Below are 21,269 nucleotides of genomic sequence, written 5' to 3' on the forward strand. Positions count from 1 at the left end.
CGACCCCAGCAAGGTTGACATGGGCTCAGGTCCACGTCAGGAAAGGGGTTGAGATCTACACTACAGAAGCAACAAAGAAATTTCAGGCGCTGTCATGTTCAAGAAAGTCATGCTACACTACTCCATGTCTGCTGCTCAAGAGAGAGGCCTGACAAGAAGCTTCCTCCCCATAACTTGCGGTCTTGCATATTCATGATCACTGTCAATATCCTATAGTAATACTTGTAACAGAAATAGAATTTCGATTTTCAACTCCAATATAGTTCTTATAAAATTGCGTGTGACCATGTACATGGGTTCGGTTCATGTGCTTATCCGAGCGCGAGGTGGTAGAAGAGTAGTCGCAGTTCGCAGATTACATCAGAAAATTACCTAACAAGATGCTTTGCACAGAAAAATATTGCTTCACTACGGCGCCCAACATGCACGCATATGATATACCCAATCATGAACCCCTCGTTCTGCAACAGCTTTCCAGGTTCTGCTGAGGCTACACATGTCCACGCGTGACCCAGCAGCATCCAACAGCCCGTTCACAGCTACTAGCTTTTGGCACATATGTTCATAGCTAGCTTTTGGCGTCCACATATATAGTCGTACGGCACATTTCAGGATGGACGGACCTAGTTTTCCGCACTTCCAGAAGGAAAGCAACCCGCAACGAACACACAGATATAGCTGTCGTTCTCAAGGTTTCACGCGCGAAAGGCAATTGCCTAACTATCCTGAATCCCAAATAAGCAACGAAATATCTAAAATCATGCGGGCACCCAAAAGCGTGCAGTGTGCATATAATTCAACGAACAAAATAAGGATGGTTTGATGCCTAGTGCTTCGGTCTTGATTTCAGTATTTGGGAGGACTGTGCAAGCTTTTTCAGCATGGAAACCACCACCTGTTGATTGGCATCGACAGCAGAACAGTGCCACCGTTCAGGAGGGAGGACCGCACGTACCCACGTAAGTAGGCATGAAGGGACCAGCTAAATTCAAAGTGACCATACTGTATATGCAATTATGCATTCAGGTGAAACAAGAGGCAACTTGAGTGAGAGATATAATTTACCATGCCTTTTTAGTACAATAACTTACAGGTCACAACCCGGAGAAGATATGAACAGAACTAACACAAGAAAGAAGTTGCAGCTCTTCGGAACGACAAAAAACCAGTGCAAAAATGGAGCACCGTGAGTGAAATGCCGTAGATTGCTCTGCATTAATACCAAGCGGAGCACTGTGAGTGGATGTATAAACCAAATTACAAGTAGAACGGAATTTACAACATCGAGAACCGAGAATTACTAAAGAGCAAAGTGGAATTCAGGCATAGATACAACACACGGAGCTACATACATGATCCAGCCTCAAGCATCAAACAAGAGTACAAGACTACCATGAGGGGGTTTCGATCTATATCTCAAAAACAGCTCATCTGTGAAAGGTCAAACTAACAATATTTCGTGTTTATGCAGAGAGATATCTAGTGCTACCACATGCTGCTACCAGCCTACAAATTAAGGGAAAAAAATGTTAGATGGGTCATTTCTCTACTGGAAGAATGATATTTATCTTTTTGCCCTTTATATTTTAGGATATCTCTCTGTATAAAACAAAAGGAGCTACTCTGTGAAGGGTCAAAATAACAATATATTTTGTTTGTATAGAAAATATCCAGTGCTACCACACGTTGCTACCAGCCTACAAGTTTAAGAAAAAAGTCATTAAATAGGCCATTTATATAATCAAGCGTCCTGCACAAACTCTACTGAAAAAACGCTAGCTGTCTTTTTTGCGCTTTTTATTTGGGGTATGCCTCACAACAGAACTTGTCTATTTTGTTCCTAATTTTCTAAAGAAAATCTGAATTATAAACTAGTATATGAATGATCTTATGGTTAATGCTGTCAGAATTTTCAGAGCAGTTGTATCATTCTCCGAGTGGTGGGAAGTCTGGCAGAACCTGTTCTGTTCTTATGTGTTCTATGCAAATTTACATCTCTGTTAACATCTGCCAATTGGTATCGCCTCAATCCTTCCATCTGTGAATTATTCTGACAATCCAAACAGATTTGGGTGGTGAATTTGTGTTCGATTGCTCCTCGAATTCTAGGTTAGATTCAAATAAGATTAAGCTTATGCCAACGTTATCAGAGTTTTCAATAAAAATTCATGCCATCTTTCCAGGGGTGCCGCGATCCCATGTTTTCCACCTTCTTGCTGTGAACCAAAACGTCAAAAAAAAAAAGAAGATAGAGACCCACATGTGTTCTATGCAAATTTTAGCTGCTCAGTTAACATCTACAATTTGGTATCGTCTCCATCCTTCCATCTGTGAATGATTTTCAGAACATAAGCAGTTTCGGTGGTCAAAATGATGTTGTACAAAACTGCAACAATATCTGGTTGATGCTGCCCACACTCTCCTTTGTCAAAAAAAAATAATCATCTTAATTGAAATGCATATGTGACTTCCTACAAGTGTGCATACAAGTATTCATGGAAGTATCACGGAAGCACTGCAACGGGAGAAAGAACCTGATATGTTCTCTATGAGGTTGTCACCCGAATGTGTAAGGGTAAGCACACTAATGCTGCATACTCATGGCCTGAAGGGCACTTGAGTATTACAGCATAGCACTAATGCTCACTTGATAATGTATGACTACAGAGTTTAGCCTCCTTAAATTCAGAAAGATAAGCGAACTATCCCGAAAGTTACTGACAAAAACACAATCTTCAACGCTGTAGAATATTTTCAAACATGTTATTGAGGGATATTTTCAAACACAAAATCTTTGATATGTGAGTGGGAGATGTTTCTTTCATGCAGTATGACAAATTGACAATGCAACTAACTTGCAAGGCATGAAATAAACTTTTGCTGTGACACCATTAAGAGTTGGTTTTACTTCCTAGAAAAATAGCAATTGTTTGCAACTGCAATACAAAATTCTGGTAGTGCCCGTAGTGGTAGCATATGCAGTGATTGAGCACTTTATCTCGTACCCATGTTCTTAGTATGAGACAAAAACTGACCCCCAAACTTGAACCTAATCTAATGCTGGATCTAAAATTACTGCTAATGCAAGAAACTAAGGCAGGAAAATGAAGAATCGCTGGCATTGGGGTTGCAGAAGAACCAGCGATGGTCACTCACATTGGGGTTACAGAGGAAGCATTCATCGCCGATTTCTTTTCCTCTTATTGGCCTTGGCCCTCTTCTTCCTGGCCTCCTCTTTCTGCCTCTCAGCCTCCTCCCTCTCAAACTTCTCGCTCTCCCTCTTCTGCAAGTAGTCCTGCACCGCCAAATAAATGACCTGCGATGCCACCAAAAAAAGGGAACCATGCACGAATGGATCAATTATACAAATATAATCAGGAACGAGCATAGAAAAAGCAGCAGTATCCAGCAATGCAGTATGCTACTCGTTGTCACCAAACGCGTCACCTACCCCGATGGTAAGGAGGGAGAGCCCCACGAACGCGATTGTGAGGAGCGCGGACACCACGGTGGCTGTGATGGTGCTGTCGTCGGAAGCCACCCTCATCATCTCCGGCGTCTGCTCCACTTCCTCGAAGGCGGCGGCGACCGGGCGCAGCCTCGTCGAGAGGCGCAGCCGCCCCGCGGCTCCTCCTCCGAACCCTCCCGCGACATTCCTGGCGCGGCGCAAAGCGGAGGACCTCGAGAAGAGCGCCGGCGCGGGTACCGCGGGTGGCGCGAGGGGGAGGAGGAGGAGCGAGAGGGAGCGCGCTGCCGCCATTATCCCGTCCCTCGCGCCAGCGGAATGGAGTGGAGTGAAATGAACGGTCGACACGAACGGAGAGGTGGATGGGCCAATCTGCAAGCGATGATGGGCCCGTACGGGCCATCATGGGCCGGCGGCCTGCAGTATTATGGTGCGGCGGGACCGAAGGGCCGAGCGGCCGAGAGAATTCCAGATAAATCGATCCCCATCGAGAAGAAGGGAAATCAGTCGAGGTGCCACCGCCTGACCTGTCTGCATTTGCCAGTTTGGCTGTGACACGCACTCGAAGGAAGAAACAGACGAGCGCTCACCGCACCGCGGGCACCACAGCAGGGCCAACCGCAACACGCCGGAGCGTCGTGGTGGATTCGATTCGCTTCGCCGGCAGCGCCGCCGTGGGATCATCGGGGGAGGAGGAGAGGTCGGGATGGCCGGAGACCGGATGAGCTGGGCGAGGCTGCTCAAGTGGAGCCTCTCCTACATTGACGGCGCGCGGCCTTCTCGCGCCATCAGGTAATGGACTCTGTTTCGCTGGTATTTTCGGGGCCGTGTTTATTTCATCTGGCCTGCGGCTGAAGCGAGTGCCTGGTGCGCTGTGTGCAGCGAGGAGGAGCGGAGGTGGCTGGCGGAGGCGGCGGGGCGGCACATGGCGGAGGACGTGGTGAGCCGCCTGAGGGAGATCGCGCTGCTCATCAGCACGCCGCTCTCCGTCCTGGAGGCGCAGGGCATCACGCCCGACGACATCGAAGGTACGGGTTCCACTATTTGACTCCTCGCATGCCAGCCGCAGGTGGAAGCGGAGGTTGATTTGTACTAGGATTAAGGCTGGACTTGAGTGATCGACTTTTCAGTTTTTATGATAAAAAAGAAAAAAGGACAATGAATTGGTGAAATCAGTTTAGCAATTTGCTGAGTCCTTGGGAGGATTGAATAGGGATATGGTTCGTAACACTTTAGGTGAAAAACTATGCGTCAGGGAATGTTCCCAGCATTCTGAACATTCTGTACTCGGGGAAATCGACATTGCTATTCCGCCTATTCGTAATTCATCAAGCATTTCACCTTTCGAGGTCTCTATGAATGAAATCCTCTGTGTCTTTCTCCCCATTGTTATGAATTATGGAGGATTGTCATTCCTTATAAGCTTGTCTTAGCCTGCTAACGCTGGCAACAGTAGTATTTTATTTCCTCAAGTCGCAGTTGACACTGATTTGTTACTTGTGACCATTGCAGATTTGCTCGCTGAGCTGCAGGTACATGTGGAGTCTATCGACATAGCAAACGGTATGTCTGACTCTGATCACCCCATCATCTTTTTCCCATTCCTTGCTAATTGTTGGTTACCATGGTCCAACTGTGGTGTATGGTTACATATCTCCACCAAACTGGGTTAGGCTGGTAGGCATAAGCCAGTTACATATCCCTTTCACGCGATTATGCGGATACCTCAATCAGGCCTCGACCTTGCACAATATTATTCTACACAATTAACTGTCTGATGATTTATGAGACTCTTCGCTAGCCATGGGTTGGTAATCGAAAAGAGCACTAAGGTTTTGCAGATGCATTATTATTATTTTAGTTCTATGTATGTGAACTCAAATTTATTGCCTTGAGTTAAATCTACAGTTCCATCTGTAGGAAACAAAGGTAGCACTTGGAAGGCATATACTACTTTACTGGTGTCAAATTGAAAACATTCACGTCATAACAAATGGATGGAGGCAACTCTAGTGGTTTTTGCCAATAAAACACTGCTCTTCAGGTGAATTTTCAGCTTCCCCTTCCACTATGCTAATATTACAACTTCCAAGGGGAGCTGATCTGTTAGGGAATCAAATATTGTAGGTGCCCAGAATTGCTTGATTAACGAATTGGCAAGGAGCATCTGACAGTCGCCAAACTGTTGTGAATGCATTGTTTGTGCAAATTGTTTGTTATGATAACAGGAGTACAGGACGGAGTGGATTGATTCCCCTTTTGTTCTTTTGGTATGCTAGATCTGCATTCTGTTGGTGGCTTGGTTCCAGTTATTAGGTACCTCCGGAACTCTAATGCTCGCATCCGAGCCAAAGCAGCTGATGTGGTAACAACAGTTGTTCAGAACAATCCGACTAGCCAGAAGCTGGTCATGGAAGCTAGTGGTTTTGAGCCCCTCGTATCCAATTTTACATCAGATTCTGATCTCACTGCTCGCATAAAGGCTCTTGGTGCACTATCCTGTAAGTATTTTCTGTTCATGTTATCGGATGTGAACATGATACATGTCTCTTAAGTTGCATGTTTAACAATGTCATCACTTCATTTTCAGCCTTAATTCGGAACAATAAACCAGGAGTTGCTGCATTTCGCCTAGCCAATGGATATGCGGGACTGAGAGACGCATTAAACTCAGAGAGTGTAAGGTTTCAGAGGTAATATAACTGATCTGGCCCGAGTACATAGACCAAATGACTTGGCAGGATGCTTGTTACCGACAAGTGTTTACTGTGACAGGAAAGCGCTGAGCCTGACTCATTATCTGCTCAGTGAGAACCATTCCGATTGCTCGGTATTCACGCAGCTAGGATTTCCCCGTCTTATGATGCGCCTGGTATCCAGTGATGACTCTGGTGTTCGAGAAGCAGCATTAGGAGGCCTGCTTGAGCTGGCAAGGGACACAGCGCTGGGAAATAGGACTTTACTAGCGGACCAGGACAGGCTACAGCGGCTTCTCTGGGGACGCATACAAAGCATACGAATGATGGCTCCTGATGATCTTGATGCTGCACGAGAGGAGAGGCAACTTGTTGACTCGTTGTGGGTTACATGCTACCATCAGCCGTCCATGCTTCAAAGGGAAGGGCTTCTCGTTCTGCCTGGGGAGGAATCGTTCGAACAACCTCCTGATGTTGCCGGTAGATTCTTTGAGCCGCTGCGCCAAGGTTCAGTAAGGAGGGCCGCTCCTGATGAGAGAACAGATACCGGAAATGGAACAGGGGGAGGAATGATGCTGCTTCTAGGTCCAGCGCCAGGTAACTCACAGAGTAATTGAACATTCTGAATTTGGCAGATGACGTGAAGAGGAGATTAGGAGTTCGCTGTCCTGGTGTACAACAAATAATTCAGGGCTAGTTCTATCAGGTATATTGTTGTAATTCAGGGACTAGTAAATCAATAATTTCCCAGTCTTAGAGTGGTTTGTTATTTTCAGTGTCGTATATGCTTGAGTATGTAATTGTAAGTGTGTTGTATGTACAACTGTAAATGTGTTGTATCTGAACAATTGCACCTATATGCAGTGTATGAACTGTTATTACCGGTAAGTTGGACAAAATTCAGTATGGGCATGTGTATGTGGAAAGGAGATGACAGGGCAAATGAACTAACCTGAACTCCATGTCGTATTTTCTATCGCTGTACTTTCCAACGACATGATATCCTAGTTATGTCCGTCTCCGGTGGCAGTCTGCTGATCATCCCCGTAGCTAAGACGTTTCTAGCCAGCTGCATCCATCAAGCCTCTTTAGCCGGCGGCTCTTCACTAACCTTTTAATCTTGAAAACGTCGTTCTGGTGGCCAGCACTCGCCAGCGCACCCGAGAGCAGCACGTAACTCGCCGCGTTACCCGGCTCAACAGTCCGCACGCGGGACGCCGCCAACTCGGCGAGCTCGATGTTCCCATGGCTCCGGCAGGCACCAAGCAACGCCCCCCAGACGAAGCAGTCCGGCTCCACGGGCATCGCCTTGATGAAATCATATGCCTCGTCGAGCATCCCAGCTCGGCCAAGCAAATGCACCATGCAAGCGTAGTGCTCGAGCCTCGGCTCGATGCCGTACTCCTCCCGCATGCCACAGTACAAGGCCTTCCCAACCTCGACCATGCCACCATAGCTGCAGGCTGTCAGAAGGGCGGTGAAGGTCAGGTGGTCCGGCTTCGCTCCCTCTCGCGGCATCCGGTCGAAGAGGCCGACTGCTTCCTGGCAATGGCCGGAGTTCGCAAGACCGAAGATCATGGAGTTCCATGTCACCGTGCTCCTCTCTGGCATCCTGTCGAACAAATGGCGCGCTTCGTGCACAAGTCCGGACTTGGCGTACATGTCGACGAGAGCACTGCCCACAGTGACCTCCCGTTCGACGCCGGTCACGACGGCGTAGCCGTGGACTTCCTTGCCATGCTTCATGTCACCGACGGTGCCAAATGCTGGCAGGACGCTACTAAGCGTCGCAGAGCTTGGCAGGACACGGGCGCCGCCGGCCACCATTTGCCGGAACAGCGCGCGCGCTCTGCCGTACTGGAAGTTCAGCACCGAGCCAGAGACGAGCGACGTCCATGTGACCACATCCGGCTGGAACCCGTCCTCTTGCATGGCGCCGACCAAATCGCTGGCCATCGTGCCATCACCGGCCATCGCGAAACCCGATATGGTGGCATTCCAAGTGACAAGATCGGGAGTCAGGCCGCGGCCCCGCATCTTGACGGACAGCGCAAGGGCGTGCTCGGGGAGGCCGTGGCGCGCGTAGCCCGCGAGCAGCGCGTTCCAGACGACGAGGTCCCTGACCGGCATCTCGTCGAACACCTTGCGGGCGCTGGCAATGAGGCCGCACTTGGCGTACATGTCGAGCAAGGCGGTGGCGACGACTTGGTCCCGGGCGAGGGCGGGGCGCGTGAGCACGAGCGCGTGGATGAGGCGGCCGGAGGCAGCTTCGGCGAGGTGCGCGCAGGCGCGGAGGGCAGTGGGCACGGCGGTAGGGTAGGGGTCTACCGTGCCACGGATGCTGGGTTGGAGGCAGAGGCGAGTGAAGAAGAGGTGGAGGACGCGGCCATGGCGGCCTTGCCGGGAAGAGCTCGTGAGCTGCTTCATCCATGAGCTGGTCTCCGTTCCGCGCATTTGCTGCGGATTCGAAGCAGATTAGAGCTTATCTACGGCTTATCTGGATTCGCCAGAAGATCACCAGAAGTTATTCATGGAAGATCATCAAACATTTGTCCTCCGACTCACCGAGAATCTATAATGTCAAATGCTTCCGTTCCCAATATGCCGACGAAGTATCTAGTGATTGCTCCTGTACTACCCCGTGCAAGTCACTACTGCCTAGTATTTCTTTCTAGAAAACAGAACTAACTTTGTGTGTCATTGTATTGGTAGAAAAAAGTGTGATTTACAAGCCCGGAACCAGATCAACATCCTTGTAAGGGCGTCATGTATGGTTGCTAGTTTTGTCTGATGTATAACATAATTTGAAGCAGTTATCAAGTGCACTGATTTGAACAGCGTAAAGATACAAGCTAAAAACTCAGTTTCATCTACTTAAATACCAGCTCAAAGCTCTGTAACACCATAATAATACGTCAATGGAGCAAAAACTGCACCATAATTTCGATCCCATGTTTGAACTAGCACAGATCAACGAGTTATTACCACTTATAACACCATAATAATACGTCAACAGAGCAAAAACTGCATTGACAATTTAGCTAACCAACCGAACAAAGTGCTAACGGGGAAAAGAATTGACTCTGACAAAAGCCTTGTCAAAACACCCCTTGGTAGCACTAAGAGCATCTCCAACAGGCGCGCTATATCGCGGCGCGCTAAAACCAAGAATCCGCGCGCGGTAAACAGATATGGCGCGCGGTGCCGTTTTTTCCTCCGCCGGGCGTGGCAAAATACAGCGCGTGCGCGCGCAGGAAAAATGGTCCTCCGCCGGGCGCGGCAAAATACAGCGCGCGCGGGCGCGGAAAACAGATTTCTAGTTTATTTTGCATTCACAATTCATGAAAAAAATGACACAATTCATGAAACAAATGACACAAAGTGCAACAACATCACATAGTTCAACAAACACACACAAAATGACGTAGTTCAACAATGACACACGACATATGGTTCAAATGACAAAGTGAAACAATGCATATCACAAATGCATATCACACTTCCGCATTTTCCAAGTCAACACCTTCTTCTTCGTCCTCGTCATCTTGGGTTGAAGGAGGAATAGTAGCATTCATGGAAGACACGAAGCCTCCCGGTGGTGCCCCCATACTCCCGTACACACCACTCACGGAGCCTCCCATTGTCCCTCCAAACACTCCTCCATAGCTTGATCCTCCCATGCCGGCCATGCCTCCATAGCCTCCCATGCCGGCCATGCCTCCCATGGAGGGCATGGGCATGCTTCCCATGCCGCCCATGCCTCCCATGGTGGGCATGGGCATGCTTCCCATGCCGCCCATGCCTCCCATGCCTCCTCCAAACATGCCTCCTCCAAACATGCCGGTGGTGGAAGTGTTCATGTTGGCTACCAACAATCTCTTTTTGGCCAACACTTCATCGCGAAGAAGGTTGACGTACTCCTTTTGCCTCTCATCCATATGGGAAGTATCCATCAAGAAAAGCTTCCTCTCCTCCTCCGCTAGGCGTGCATGCTCCTCGGCGGCTTGCCTCTTCTCCTCCAAAGCCAACTTCCTCTCCTCGTTGGCGGCAATCCTCTCCTCCAAAGCGGCTCTCCTAGCTTCAATAGCATCCATAGCCTCTTTCTCCAAGTTTCGTTGCATCTTTCTATCTTCATTTGCTTGCAACCTTGCATTTGCAATCCTCTCCATAGCCATGGCAATGTCATCATCTCCGGCCTTCCTTCCCTTCATTTCCTTGGCGGTCTTCCTACCGGGCACATTCCTCCGCCCATTGTTGATGGAGTGAGGAGTGGAGCTTCTCTTCTTCCCTTCATCACTTGAATCATCATCATCGATGATTGTTGCATCACCGGTAGCATTGGCCGCCATAGTTGCCGCATCCAACTTGCCGCGCGTCTTCCACTTCTCTTCATTCCCTAGCACTTCATAGCAATGATGCAAGGTGAATGGCTTGCCAAGAATCTTATTGCCTTTTTTGTTCTTCTTTCCAACATCCCTAAACAATCCTTGAGCCATGGAGTTCTACACATATGCGGAAAAGAAAATAGATGAGCCATGAAGTACAACCCTATCATATGAGCCATATGGTGAACATAGTAGAATGACTTACCCTATCATTCTCATTAGTGCCACTTGGATTGAGAACATCGATGTTGGCTTGCACGCCCGCCCATTTTTGGCAATCGGTGTTGATACCGGACCAACGGGACCGAAGTGAGCGCATGGTTCGCTCGATCCCACTTGTGTTTGTGTTGAAGTAGTCCGTCATCCTCACCCAATAGGTTTCTCTTGTTTGATCGGTACCGGTTGTTGGATCCATTCCAATTGTCAACCACGTCTTGCAAAGCAACTTGTCCTCCGCTATGGTGTAGTTGGCGGCACGGCCGGGATGGCGAGGTTCAATCAACCCTTCTCCTTCCTCATCTACATCCTCATATTCCTCCTCCCCATCGGCGGCTTCATCGTCATTCAAGAACGAGGATCCAACATTCATTGTCTCCATGAATGCCGCATCATCCACTCTACATTGCAATGAAATTCATTACCATCGGCTAGGTATGCATCTAAACCACAATTCGACAAAAAAGAAGTGTTTTTTACCTCTCGGGCATTTCACCATCCACCATATGTGCGCCCGCGCGGTTGCCGGGACGGAGGCGTCGGGCCGGGTCGGCGGAGGAGGAGGAGGAGGAGGCGCCGGAGGAGGAGGCTGTCGGCGGGGGACGGGCGCCTTCGCTTTCTTCGGTGCCGCGACGGCGGCGGGGCCGACGTGAGGCCGTTTCGTTGACGGCGCCTTCCCCCTCCTCGGCGCGGGCCGCGCGTTGCCGGTGCCTCGCGCGGCCATCCGCGCCGCGGCGCGCGCTCGCGTGTAGTGCCCCGCGCGGCGGGACGAACGAGCCGCCCGCGCGGCCGGCCGTTGGGTTCCCGCCGTCGGCGCCGCCGCTAGGGTTTGGCGCCGGCGCGGCGGAAGTGGCGGCGGCGGCGGAGGGTGTGACGAGTAGGGAGGGGTCGCCGGGTTGCCGGAGGGTCGTCCATCGTCGGGATCGCCGGCGGCGCGCGGAGACGACGGACCGGGCTCTGGGCAGCCGACGCGGAGGAGGAAGCTTCAGCGCGGGGGATTTTTCGCGGTTGGACGAGCGATGCCGCGCGCGCGTAGCCGACGCGCCGGATATGCCGCTCCGGATTGTGCAAAACGCCGCGCGCCCTAAAAATTTTACAGCACCGCGCCGTTTACCGCGCCTGCTGGAGCGCCTGATTCTGCCCCGCGCGCGCTATATCGGACGTTTTTATGCCGCGCGGCCTATATAGCGCGCCTGTTGGAGATGCTCTAAGCACTCAACTTTCATCTACTTAAGCACCAGCTCGAAGCTCTGTAAGACAAACCTCATATCCTACAAATAAAGAACTCATCCTGAAACTAACTTCTCCCTTGCCCAGAAAAATACAACAAAACTTGATTATTCCAGAAGAACATAAGTCCCTTCTCCAGTTGAATCCAACAAGTGCACGGCGGCTTCAAGACTCAGTACCCCAGTAGTGCAAATGCACCTTCCTCAGAGGCCGAATGAAATGCACTCAGAATCTCTCGCCAAATCTGAAGAAAACGGTTCCAACCCCAGTGTTGTGATCTACAATGTACTCTCCTCTTACCAAGCCAAGCTTGACACCAACACCATAAGAAGATCCGCGGCCAACCCGTCGGAAGAACTCTGTAGGGTTTCCTTTCACATCCTTGGAACTCCCAAGGTCGGTGCCATGTTCAGCGAATCCATAAACATATGTGTTCTTCACAGGTATGCGCACCTCACTTGCAACCTGAGTGGATTAAAACATAGTTATCATTTATCAGTATAGCAATGACTATCATATGTTACACAAATTTTTATGTGTCAAATTTTGAGCTTGTTCAATTAATGAATAAATCGGAAGAAAAGGCAGTTAGTACTCTTAAAAGTAAAAACATGACATAATTTGTGACAAATATGATGCATCCGAAAGAAAATTCAAGTTCTGTAATAATACTCACCTCAAGAACATTCCTAGAAGCACCCAGTTCACCCATACCATAGCCCCTAACTGAGTAAGGTCCACCAAGTGTAAATGCATCATAGCTTGGCAGATCTCCTACACAGCCTGCATAATGACCATGAAGAACCAGCACAGCCGGTAGCGGCTTGCCAACGCCTTTCTCTTGTTTGTTTAGGTTAATGAACTTTGTCAGCGTAAGCTGGTGACGGTTGAACAGTGGGTTTTTGCTTCCAATGCCAAGACCTTGATCCAACTGCAGTCAATGAGGAAACTTTTAAAGTAATATAAAGCCATGGAAAACTTTCTACGAGCACATGATAGTATTGAACAGTAAATGAAACAAGCTTACAAGCTTGCAAAGCAATTAGAACATTTGCAAATAATTTACCTACTATGGTATTGAACATATAATATAGCAAAAATATTCGCTGGAACATGTTTTAACCTTATGTGCACTGTGAGGAAGTCTGGAAGTAAAAAACTTGAAGCAAAGATCAACCATAAAGAGGCATGTCATTGTTCTTTTCAAGCGATTAAGGGTAGCATTTGAACCTTGTCTAGAGCTGCTTGGCAGTAATTGAAGGACTACTTTTTTGTTTTCAGAAACATAAGGGTACTGATCAGCATACCTGGAAAATACATCTGTCACCAATAACTGCACCATTTACAAACTCTGTGTTGTCTCGAGTTATATTTGCTTGTAGAAATGCCATTCGATCTACACCAGTACCACTGAGGGTTGTGGGTGGTCCATCCATGCTCAAGCCACCACTAGGCATTGCCCGAGAACCATGTGTACAGATACTATTAGTCTCATCACGTGTTGTAACCTCTTCCACCACAAGGCCATATGTGAATTTGCTCTGTCGTGTGAAGCTCTGAAATCAAGAAGTGTATTCTCATCGCATTACAGGCATTTCTTGAATAGTGGACAAAAAATAGAAGATGTACATGGTAATATCAACATGTGCAAACCTCTGTTATGTTGGCTTTAAATCCAACTCGATCAACCCAAACAGGTGGTGCTTCTTCCATATTAGGGCCAGCAACAAAGACAGGACTCAACTTCCTGGTGTTGAAGCAGCTAGTTTTGAAGGTGCGGTTTTTGTTACGGTCGTCTACGCCATCCAAGTAAGGATGAACATATTCAAGCTTGAATGAAAGATCATCCTAAGACCAATAAAAAACAATGGATAAGCATATGCATAACAACAATAATCAGACATTCCCCTGATAAGATTAAAACTGGAAATGATAAACATCTCAGGAGTATTCTAGAAAAGAAAAAACATCTCAGGATGGAATGTTAGACAAATGTTTGGTTATTATGTTGCCAAAATGAAACGAACCAAAGCTTGTTCATGATGCTGGAAACATAGAAACCATGTGCACGACTGCATGTGTCTAGTTTCTACACATGACACGGTTGCTCTTTATCTAACAGCTATAGCTTGTGCCATTGTTTGGTTCTTTTATAATGTAGTGGCCAGTTGAAAGCTTGCAAAAGGAAGTATAGACAATGTACATAAATACAATTCCAAGAGGGTAGTGTAATGTAAGAAACAGATAATAATTGAATCAAGAATGACATGATTAACTTACCCCGTGGATGCTTAAAATAAATGATTAATTAACCAAAAGGAAAACAACAACAAAACTACAGAAACGAGTAACACATTACCAACTAACCTGAGGGTTGAGCAAGTTGCTGGATGTAACAGAACCAACAATAGATCTGTTAAGACCATAGATGTTGCGGTGCTCAAATGACACAGTTCCTCCAGGTTGAATGGATGCCTAAAAGAAATCTGCTATCAGATACGAGGTTGCAAAACAGGAATACAATAGTATAGTTTACTCACATGACTATCAGTTCTTAAATAGAGATTTCACGAAAAATAGAAGATTGCAAATTTATTAGACACGATACCAGAGTGGGTCTTCCTTGACGCCCAGGTACAATACTCCACTCTGTGCTGACTTCAGCTGACTTTGGTTCTAGTTCCTTAAGCTTAATTTCCACTACAATGCCACCTTCTTTTGTCTCATCAGGGCGTGGATTCACTTCTATATTGGAGAATAAAGCAAGTGAATTTATATTCTTCAGAGCTTGTTTTCCTGCTCCAATGTTGAAGATATGACCAGGTCGAAGCTGTAAGAGAGCAGCCAAAGCACAAGTTAAATGCTGAAGCCTCAGAAACAATAACAAACATTGTATTGGATAACAATCATATCAGCGCAATGAACATAGGAGAATCATGATCAAGTTCAACATCACAGTCAGAACAAGAAAACCTTGATGCTTCTAAAAGCCAGAACAAGCAGACCACCCCCTAACCAGGGTGGTAGAAGTTACAGATTGAGATTATTGCATGCTGAACAATCACCAAAACACAAGTCACAAAAGGGTATGCTACGGGCTGCTACTCTCCTAGCTAACCAACACGCTACTAAAAATCATATATAAGTGATAAAAGATGGTTTTCAACAGGAATTCACAGGATATTGCAATAACTACTAAACGCTAACCTTCCAAAAGCGACGCATAACAAAATTCATTTGTCAAATTAAAATGTCAGAGAACACTACTATAAGCTAATTTATTTTAGTTCCTTAGTCAAAATAAAATGCCACGGTAATCACTATCTTTTTAACATTTTAGTTGACAATAGAACATCATAGTAATAATGCTAATAAAATTATTCCCCCATGATAGTTTTAGTAACAAGCTAGTGGTATGCAGCATACCTGCTGGGGCAGCTCCCGGTCTATGATAGGAATTTGTGTGTTCCCTTCGACAAAATTTCCGAGCTTATCCTGGAACTGGTACTCCACTTTGGTAATGTCCCCCTCGACCACCTCACAGACAACCTCACTGGTGTTAAGGTTTCCGAAGTTGACCACCTGGGCGCATACAAACCCCTCGTTGTGGTACCACTTCTGGACATGGTCCCTGATCTTCTGCAGCATCCTGGCACTGACCTTCTCCTGTTTCTTCATCATGGCAAGAACCTCCCCTCTGACGGTTTCTGGCAATATGCAGGGCATGGCGCCACGGACACGCTGCTGGTAATCTCGCTCCTGCTTGCGAAGGTAGTCCATCTTCTCCCTCTCCGTCATGTCCTGATCGAAGTCGGCCTGGCCCGACTGCGCCATAAGCCCAACATTGATGCACTTGAACTGCTTGGCAGCGCTCCAGACGCTCTCGGTGAAGGAGACGGTGAGGCCCAGGGTGCCATCGGGCTTGGCCTTCCCCTCTAGGTCGACCCGCTCGAACATGCCGCAGGAGACCAGCGTCTCGAGCTCCTTCAGCAGCTGCGACTTGGTGTACACGCCGCCTGGCTGCAGGGTCACCATCTCGAAGAAGGAGTCCTCCGGCCCGGCCTCCGTGGCGCCGCCCCCGGCCGGCGCCGCGCGGTCGAAGAACTTGAGGTCAGAAAGCTTGTACCTTTTCAGCCCGCTCAGCTTGGAGAGCGGCACCGTGATGTTGGCCGGGAGCCCGTGCGGGTCCCAGTCGCCCGACGACTTCTCGTCGGCGTTCGCCGCGCCGGCGGAGAAGATCCGCGACCAGAAGCCGCCGCCGCCCCCGCCGCCGCCGCCCCCGCCGCCCCCGCCGCCGCCGGCCCCACCGCCTCCGCCGCCCCCGCCGAGGGGGCCCCCCGGGCCGCCCCCGAAGCCGCCCGAGGAGGCGATGAGGAAGGCGCCGGAGGCGGCGGCGGCGATGGCGGAGCCTAGGGCGAGGGTGTTCTTGGAGTCCTTGGATTCGGATTTGGGGGTGGAGGATGAGACGGCGAAGGGGTTGTTTCGGGGTTGCGGGTTGTGTGAGGCGGCGGCGGCGGCGCACATGGTGACGGCGCGGCCCCGGGCCCGCCGCGAAGGGCCGGCGGGCGACGGCGCGAAGAAGAGGCTCTGGGAGGTGAGCGCCATTTGGGTGCCGCGGATTAGGGCGGAGGGAGGAGGGCAAGGGCAAGGGTTTCTTCCCTATCTTCTTCTGCGCTGCGCCCCCGCTTCGCGTTTTTGTTGAGGGTTTAGCTCTGTGCCTTGCTCCCACCCCACCAACAACTCCCCTTGGTGCCACGGCCCGTGGTGTTTTATGGCTATCTTTTTATTGTGCTTTAAAAAAGTCTACCATGCCAATTGCCAATTGCCAATTGCCAATTTTATAAAATGCATATGTCGAATCGATACCATGCCAATTGCCAATTTTATAAAATTCACATGTGGTAATTGTACTCCATCGATCGATCGAGCGCACATCGACAACAACTGATTCAGGAGCCCAAAGACGGTCATTAATGTTGTTAGTGTGGTGTATTCGATGATGTGGAGAGTTGTCGGACCCACCTATCAGGCCACATGTCACCTGCGAAGCCGGAGCGAGCAGAAATTTGCTACCACCACCCTCGCCCTAGATCCGCCACGCCTCTGTTGCCACTATGGTCATTCTGGTCAATCTGGGGACGAGGAGGAGGGAGAAGAAGCGGTGTAACACCACGACTTCGTTTGGAGGCGAGAGGGGTTTAGGCACTGTCATCACCATCATGTGGAGTGGAGCTGACGCTCAGCTCCTCGTCCTAGCCTGAAAGCGCTCATGTTCTCGAGTACGGTAAGCACAAACATGTCACTCGATCTTGTTTCGAATTCATGGTTGTTGTGAAGTTTTAGAGTTTTATACGCTGGTTAGGCTACTTTATGTCAATTTTGTGAGTTTTGAGCGGTAGCAGAGGGCAAGTGTTGTCGTACGGTTTTGGGTGGGTTCAAGGTAGGGTTTTTGTTCATGAAATTATTTTCTTGAGAAAAATTGTTAAGGAGGATTGTGGTGCATTGTATTATGTTTTGTTGTGGCAGAGCATGTAGCAATCATTTTCACTAGAAATCAATCATGTGGATTTATGTTGGCAATGGTCGTAATATGTTGATGAGAACGGTATATGGTATGATCATGTCGATACTCTAACATAGTCACCATTGATGGTTGAGAATATTGCGGAGGAGATTGAATATGAGGTGCTAGAAATTTTTGAAGGTACACTATTGAGTACCATTGCTAACTATCAACGGTAATCGGTCGATATAGATAAGAAGTGATCAAGAAACAACGCAAGGAAATTGTTAGTTATTTATAAGTTGGTCGCCATTTTCTCAATTTGTATGTGGCGCCATTTTCTCAATTTGTATGTGGATCATGATAAGAGCTTGAGGTGCATTGATTGGGATGATGTAGTGGACTTTTCCGTGGCAGATTTGCCCCATGTTTTAATCCTTGCTAAGCCAAGTAAAAGCACTCAAAGTGAGATGGCAACAATCAAGCTGGAGATTATGTTGAAAAGGCTCCTCCTATCCCAGTTCAAATTGTGTATGTAGAGCATTGTGAGATGCTAGCAAGTCAAGTGGAAGATCAAGATTGTGTTGCTTGAAAAACTGGGCATATCAATAGGAGTAGAAGCAAGAAATCTTATGTTTTCATAGTAGATGAAGAAGCAAATGACACTGCATTACTACATGACACTAGAGATTCAGACTTTGATCCCAATGACATTGTTGGTTCATATTTTGACTTAATTGATGGTGATGGTGACCTCAATGCAGATGATGTTAAAAAGGGATGAGTCCTAGAAGAACAATACCAAAAGTTCATTTGAGAAAGCAAAGACAAAGTTTGCAAATGTGAGGATTCATAGAGAGAGGGTCTATGGAAACCTGACTCTAATGAAGAAATGGTTCACTTGAGATCCAATACCTTCATAAATGAAGACTCATAGGCTCCAAAGTTTCATGTTGGCCAAGTGTTTGAGATAGTGGACACATTGAGAAAGGTAATCAAGATTTAGGCCCCCTTCTTTTGGGCTTCTAGAGAGTGTCTTATTGTGGACAGCTTGTCTGCACCGTTGGTGGGCTTAATTATAGAGCAAATTTGGTGGCCTGGAGAAGCGTCTAGAGAGCGACTTCCCAAGATACTCACAATAACCCCGAATAGGTACGAAAGAATGTCCCTATTTTTCATCCAAATTATGATAAAAGTGCCACCGTAGCACCAAAATGTTTTCCTCAGTTTTTCTTCTATTCGGTCCGACCTGGTGTACCCGTACATGAATCACCCCAGTCTGGTGGTTTCTCCATGATGATAGCGCTTCTTGTGTCGGTGGAGACAATTATTCACATGATGATAATGGTGGTGATACGAACGCACTACGTATGGAGATTGCTCAAATTTTGGTATCTTGAGGAGTATGGAGTATTGTAATTTTTGTAACTACTAAGACTATTTATTTTAGCATGTCCTAAATAATATGTTGACATCATGTTTTATTTTAGTATGTATTGAACAATATTGTAATTTGTGTAACTACTAAGACTATTTATTTTAGCATGTCCTAAATAATATGGTGATACGAAAGCATCTGCAAGTTTAGCGACCACCGGTATGGACAGAGCCCGTCCGTACCGTACGGCTGTACGGGCCTCCGTCGACTCTGTTTCATCAAACGGAACAGCATTTGTGAAGGCCCGATGGGCATATTCGGCTCCGAGCTCCGTCGGTTCGCGAAACCGACCTTCAACGCCTATATAAGGAGGGGAGGAGTCAAGGGAGAGCACAATTCATCCACGCCCTAAGGGGCGGAGCCCCTGCCGCTCCGTCGCCGCCGCCATCTTCGCAGTCGCCGCCTCCATCTCCATCAACACACAGAAGAGGAGGAGGAGACTAGGATCTTGAAGGGCAACGCATCGATCTCCATCATCAACATCAATCATCAACGTCTACATCTTCAATTCCATTTGTCTACTTGGTTGTGATCCAAACTCTATTAGGATTCACACTTTTATGCAATTGTACCTTCATATTCATATTGTCGTGATGTTGAACCCCTTCATGTATGAGTAGTCCCTTTGTTCTTGGGGAGATATAGAGAAACCCTAGTAATATTATAATGTGAAATAAAGATGTCTTATACCTTTGATCTATGAATGTGTGTTAGTTATCTATCTTGATATTATATATTGTGCACCATGTAATATTTTGCCTTATTGTCTCGAGAGGGAACTACCCTTTGAAGTGACATTACCGTATCGGTGCTTTAACACATGGATGAGGGGGATAAGGAGAGATTCACTAAGCTCATATCGATAACCATGGGGTAAAACTCTTAATAGCAATAGTCAATATGTGGCTTGCAGAAGACTAGATGTTGTGAATATTTAGAGATGTGATGACCGATGGCTTTCTGGGCGCATCTTATTATGGATCTCTCCCTAACATAGCATAGCAAATATATAGTTCATTCTAATCATAAGTAGTACCAATACTAATGGTGGAACCTACACTCCTTGAGAAACCCTCAACCACATCGCAAACACGCTCTTTTACTTAGTTTACTTTTGCTATTTACTTTGCTCTTAGTTACTTCAAACTCTTAATTATTCACCATCTTAACAACTTATAGTATAGGCTATTTCCAAACCACGGTTTGGGTGTGAACGTGGCTGCGCCTTACAACCCAATTGCGGGGTTGTGTTTATAGCCATTTGCAAAGCTTCTCAGGGATGAACTTATAAATAATATTTGCTGCTAGAAGTACTGCAACAACCCTGTTATTGATCGCAAGAAACCCAGTCATCAAATTGGCACCGTTGCCGGGGAGCATTGCGCTTGGTTAGTACCTACCCACTCGCACATAATTTATTTCCATTTGTTGCTATTTTACTGCTTTTACCTATTTGAAAAGAACAAAAAAAATTATAAAACCAAAAACTATTAAAAAATGGTTCTACTAATCATATCTTCCAAGATGTCTATCCGAGAACATATGCAACTTGCAATTGAGGAGAAGGATACGATGAATACCTACACATTGCTACTCAAGAAGAGGACGGCGTGTACAATGAAGAAGAGAGCATAACTACTAATGAGGCACGGGTATACAAGATGTATCATCAAGTAATATGTTGTGCTCACACATTATGTTCTTCTTATCAAATAATATGTCCTCAATGTATGTGTGCCTGGCATTTTTGTTTTCAATGTTCTCATACTTATTATGAATCCTTGGTGTCTTTCAATAGTAATGATGCTAATGGGGAATTGATAGAGTATGTTCTTTATGAAGGTGCCCATGAGCTACTCCAAAAAAAATTATGATACTTATGATGAGTAGTGATGATGAATTTTTACAAATGGCATACAAAACCTTCAATATATTGTTGAGTATTGTCAGGAACATCTTAGTGATAATGCACTTGTGATAAAGAGTAAGGAACAATGTAAACTTTTAGTTCCTGATGACGAGGTATCGAATCGTCAATGCCAACAGATTGTAGACTTAGGGTTTTGCGAAAAGTAGAGGGCAAGTAGAACTCGAAGGTTGTCAGACGAACAAAGGCGTCCAACTAAAAAAATACGGTGGCTAGGGTTTGCAATGATTCGATCCTTATTTCGACATGGGCTTCACCTTTATATAGGAGGTGAAGCCAAAGCTTTTCCGTGTCGCACAAGTACAAAGTTGTCGGGCCGTACTGGGCCTTTCTTTATATTGTTACAAGTTTCCTATAATAATGCTACTTTCCTAATTCGAACATCTTCATCCTTCTGGGCTTCCGAAT

The 21,269-nt window shown here is 47.0% G+C and overlaps 3 protein-coding genes and 1 pseudogene across 3 annotated transcripts; 1 reads left to right on the forward strand and 3 right to left on the reverse strand.

Annotated features, from left to right (window-relative positions):
* Positions 1–1,043: 1,043 nt before the first annotated feature.
* LOC124697900 lies at positions 1,044–3,954 on the reverse strand (annotated as a pseudogene).
* A 218-nt stretch (positions 3,955–4,172) lies between these two features.
* LOC124697902 (hsp70 nucleotide exchange factor FES1-like) lies at positions 4,173–7,019 on the forward strand. The gene is made up of 6 exons (XM_047230428.1): positions 4,173–4,258; positions 4,349–4,494; positions 4,979–5,029; positions 5,746–5,967; positions 6,057–6,159; positions 6,242–7,019. Exons 1-6 carry the CDS (start codon positions 4,173–4,175, stop codon positions 6,777–6,779), a joined length of 1,146 nt encoding a protein of 381 aa, XP_047086384.1. The 3' UTR covers positions 6,780–7,019.
* Positions 7,020–7,151: 132 nt separating this feature from the next.
* Positions 7,152–8,657, reverse strand: LOC124697901 (pentatricopeptide repeat-containing protein At5g59600-like). Its single transcript, XM_047230427.1, has one exon. The coding sequence runs from the start codon at positions 8,614–8,616 to the stop codon at positions 7,213–7,215; it is 1,404 nt and encodes a 467-aa protein (XP_047086383.1). The 5' UTR covers positions 8,617–8,657; the 3' UTR covers positions 7,152–7,212.
* Positions 8,658–11,976: 3,319 nt separating this feature from the next.
* Positions 11,977–16,598, reverse strand: LOC124702065 (protein TOC75, chloroplastic-like). Its single transcript, XM_047234164.1, has 7 exons — positions 15,420–16,598; positions 14,602–14,823; positions 14,361–14,468; positions 13,647–13,841; positions 13,301–13,549; positions 12,670–12,924; positions 11,977–12,458 (listed from the first exon to the last, which is right to left on the reverse strand). The coding sequence occupies exons 1-7, from the start codon at positions 16,596–16,598 to the stop codon at positions 12,219–12,221; spliced, it is 2,448 nt and encodes an 815-aa protein (XP_047090120.1). The 3' UTR covers positions 11,977–12,218.
* Between the last annotated feature and the right edge of the window lie 4,671 nt (positions 16,599–21,269).

The sequence above is a fragment of the Lolium rigidum genome, chromosome 3, assembly GCF_022539505.1.
Source record: "Lolium rigidum isolate FL_2022 chromosome 3, APGP_CSIRO_Lrig_0.1, whole genome shotgun sequence".
NCBI classification, from domain to species: domain Eukaryota; kingdom Viridiplantae; phylum Streptophyta; class Magnoliopsida; order Poales; family Poaceae; genus Lolium; species Lolium rigidum.

Bases quoted from the DNA above. Each gene is read 5' to 3' on its own strand.
- LOC124697902 (XM_047230428.1), top strand. From the start codon at position 4,173: ATGGCCGGAGACCGGATGAGCTGGGCGAGGCTGCTCAAGTGGAGCCTC. The intron at 4,495-4,978 runs GTACGGGTTCCA...TGACCATTGCAG, and splicing joins CACGCCCGACGACATCGAAG to ATTTGCTCGCTGAGCTGCAG. The intron at 6,160-6,241 runs GTAATATAACTG...TTACTGTGACAG, and splicing joins GAGAGTGTAAGGTTTCAGAG to GAAAGCGCTGAGCCTGACTC.
- LOC124697901 (XM_047230427.1), bottom strand. From the start codon at position 8,616: ATGCGCGGAACGGAGACCAGCTCATGGATGAAGCAGCTCACGAGCTCT.
- LOC124702065 (XM_047234164.1), bottom strand. From the start codon at position 16,598: ATGGCGCTCACCTCCCAGAGCCTCTTCTTCGCGCCGTCGCCCGCCGGC. The intron at 13,550-13,646 runs GTTTGCACATGT...TCTTGATTTCAG, and splicing joins TTAAAGCCAACATAACAGAG to AGCTTCACACGACAGAGCAA. The intron at 12,459-12,669 runs GTGAGTATTATT...TAATCCACTCAG, and splicing joins CTTCTAGGAATGTTCTTGAG to GTTGCAAGTGAGGTGCGCAT.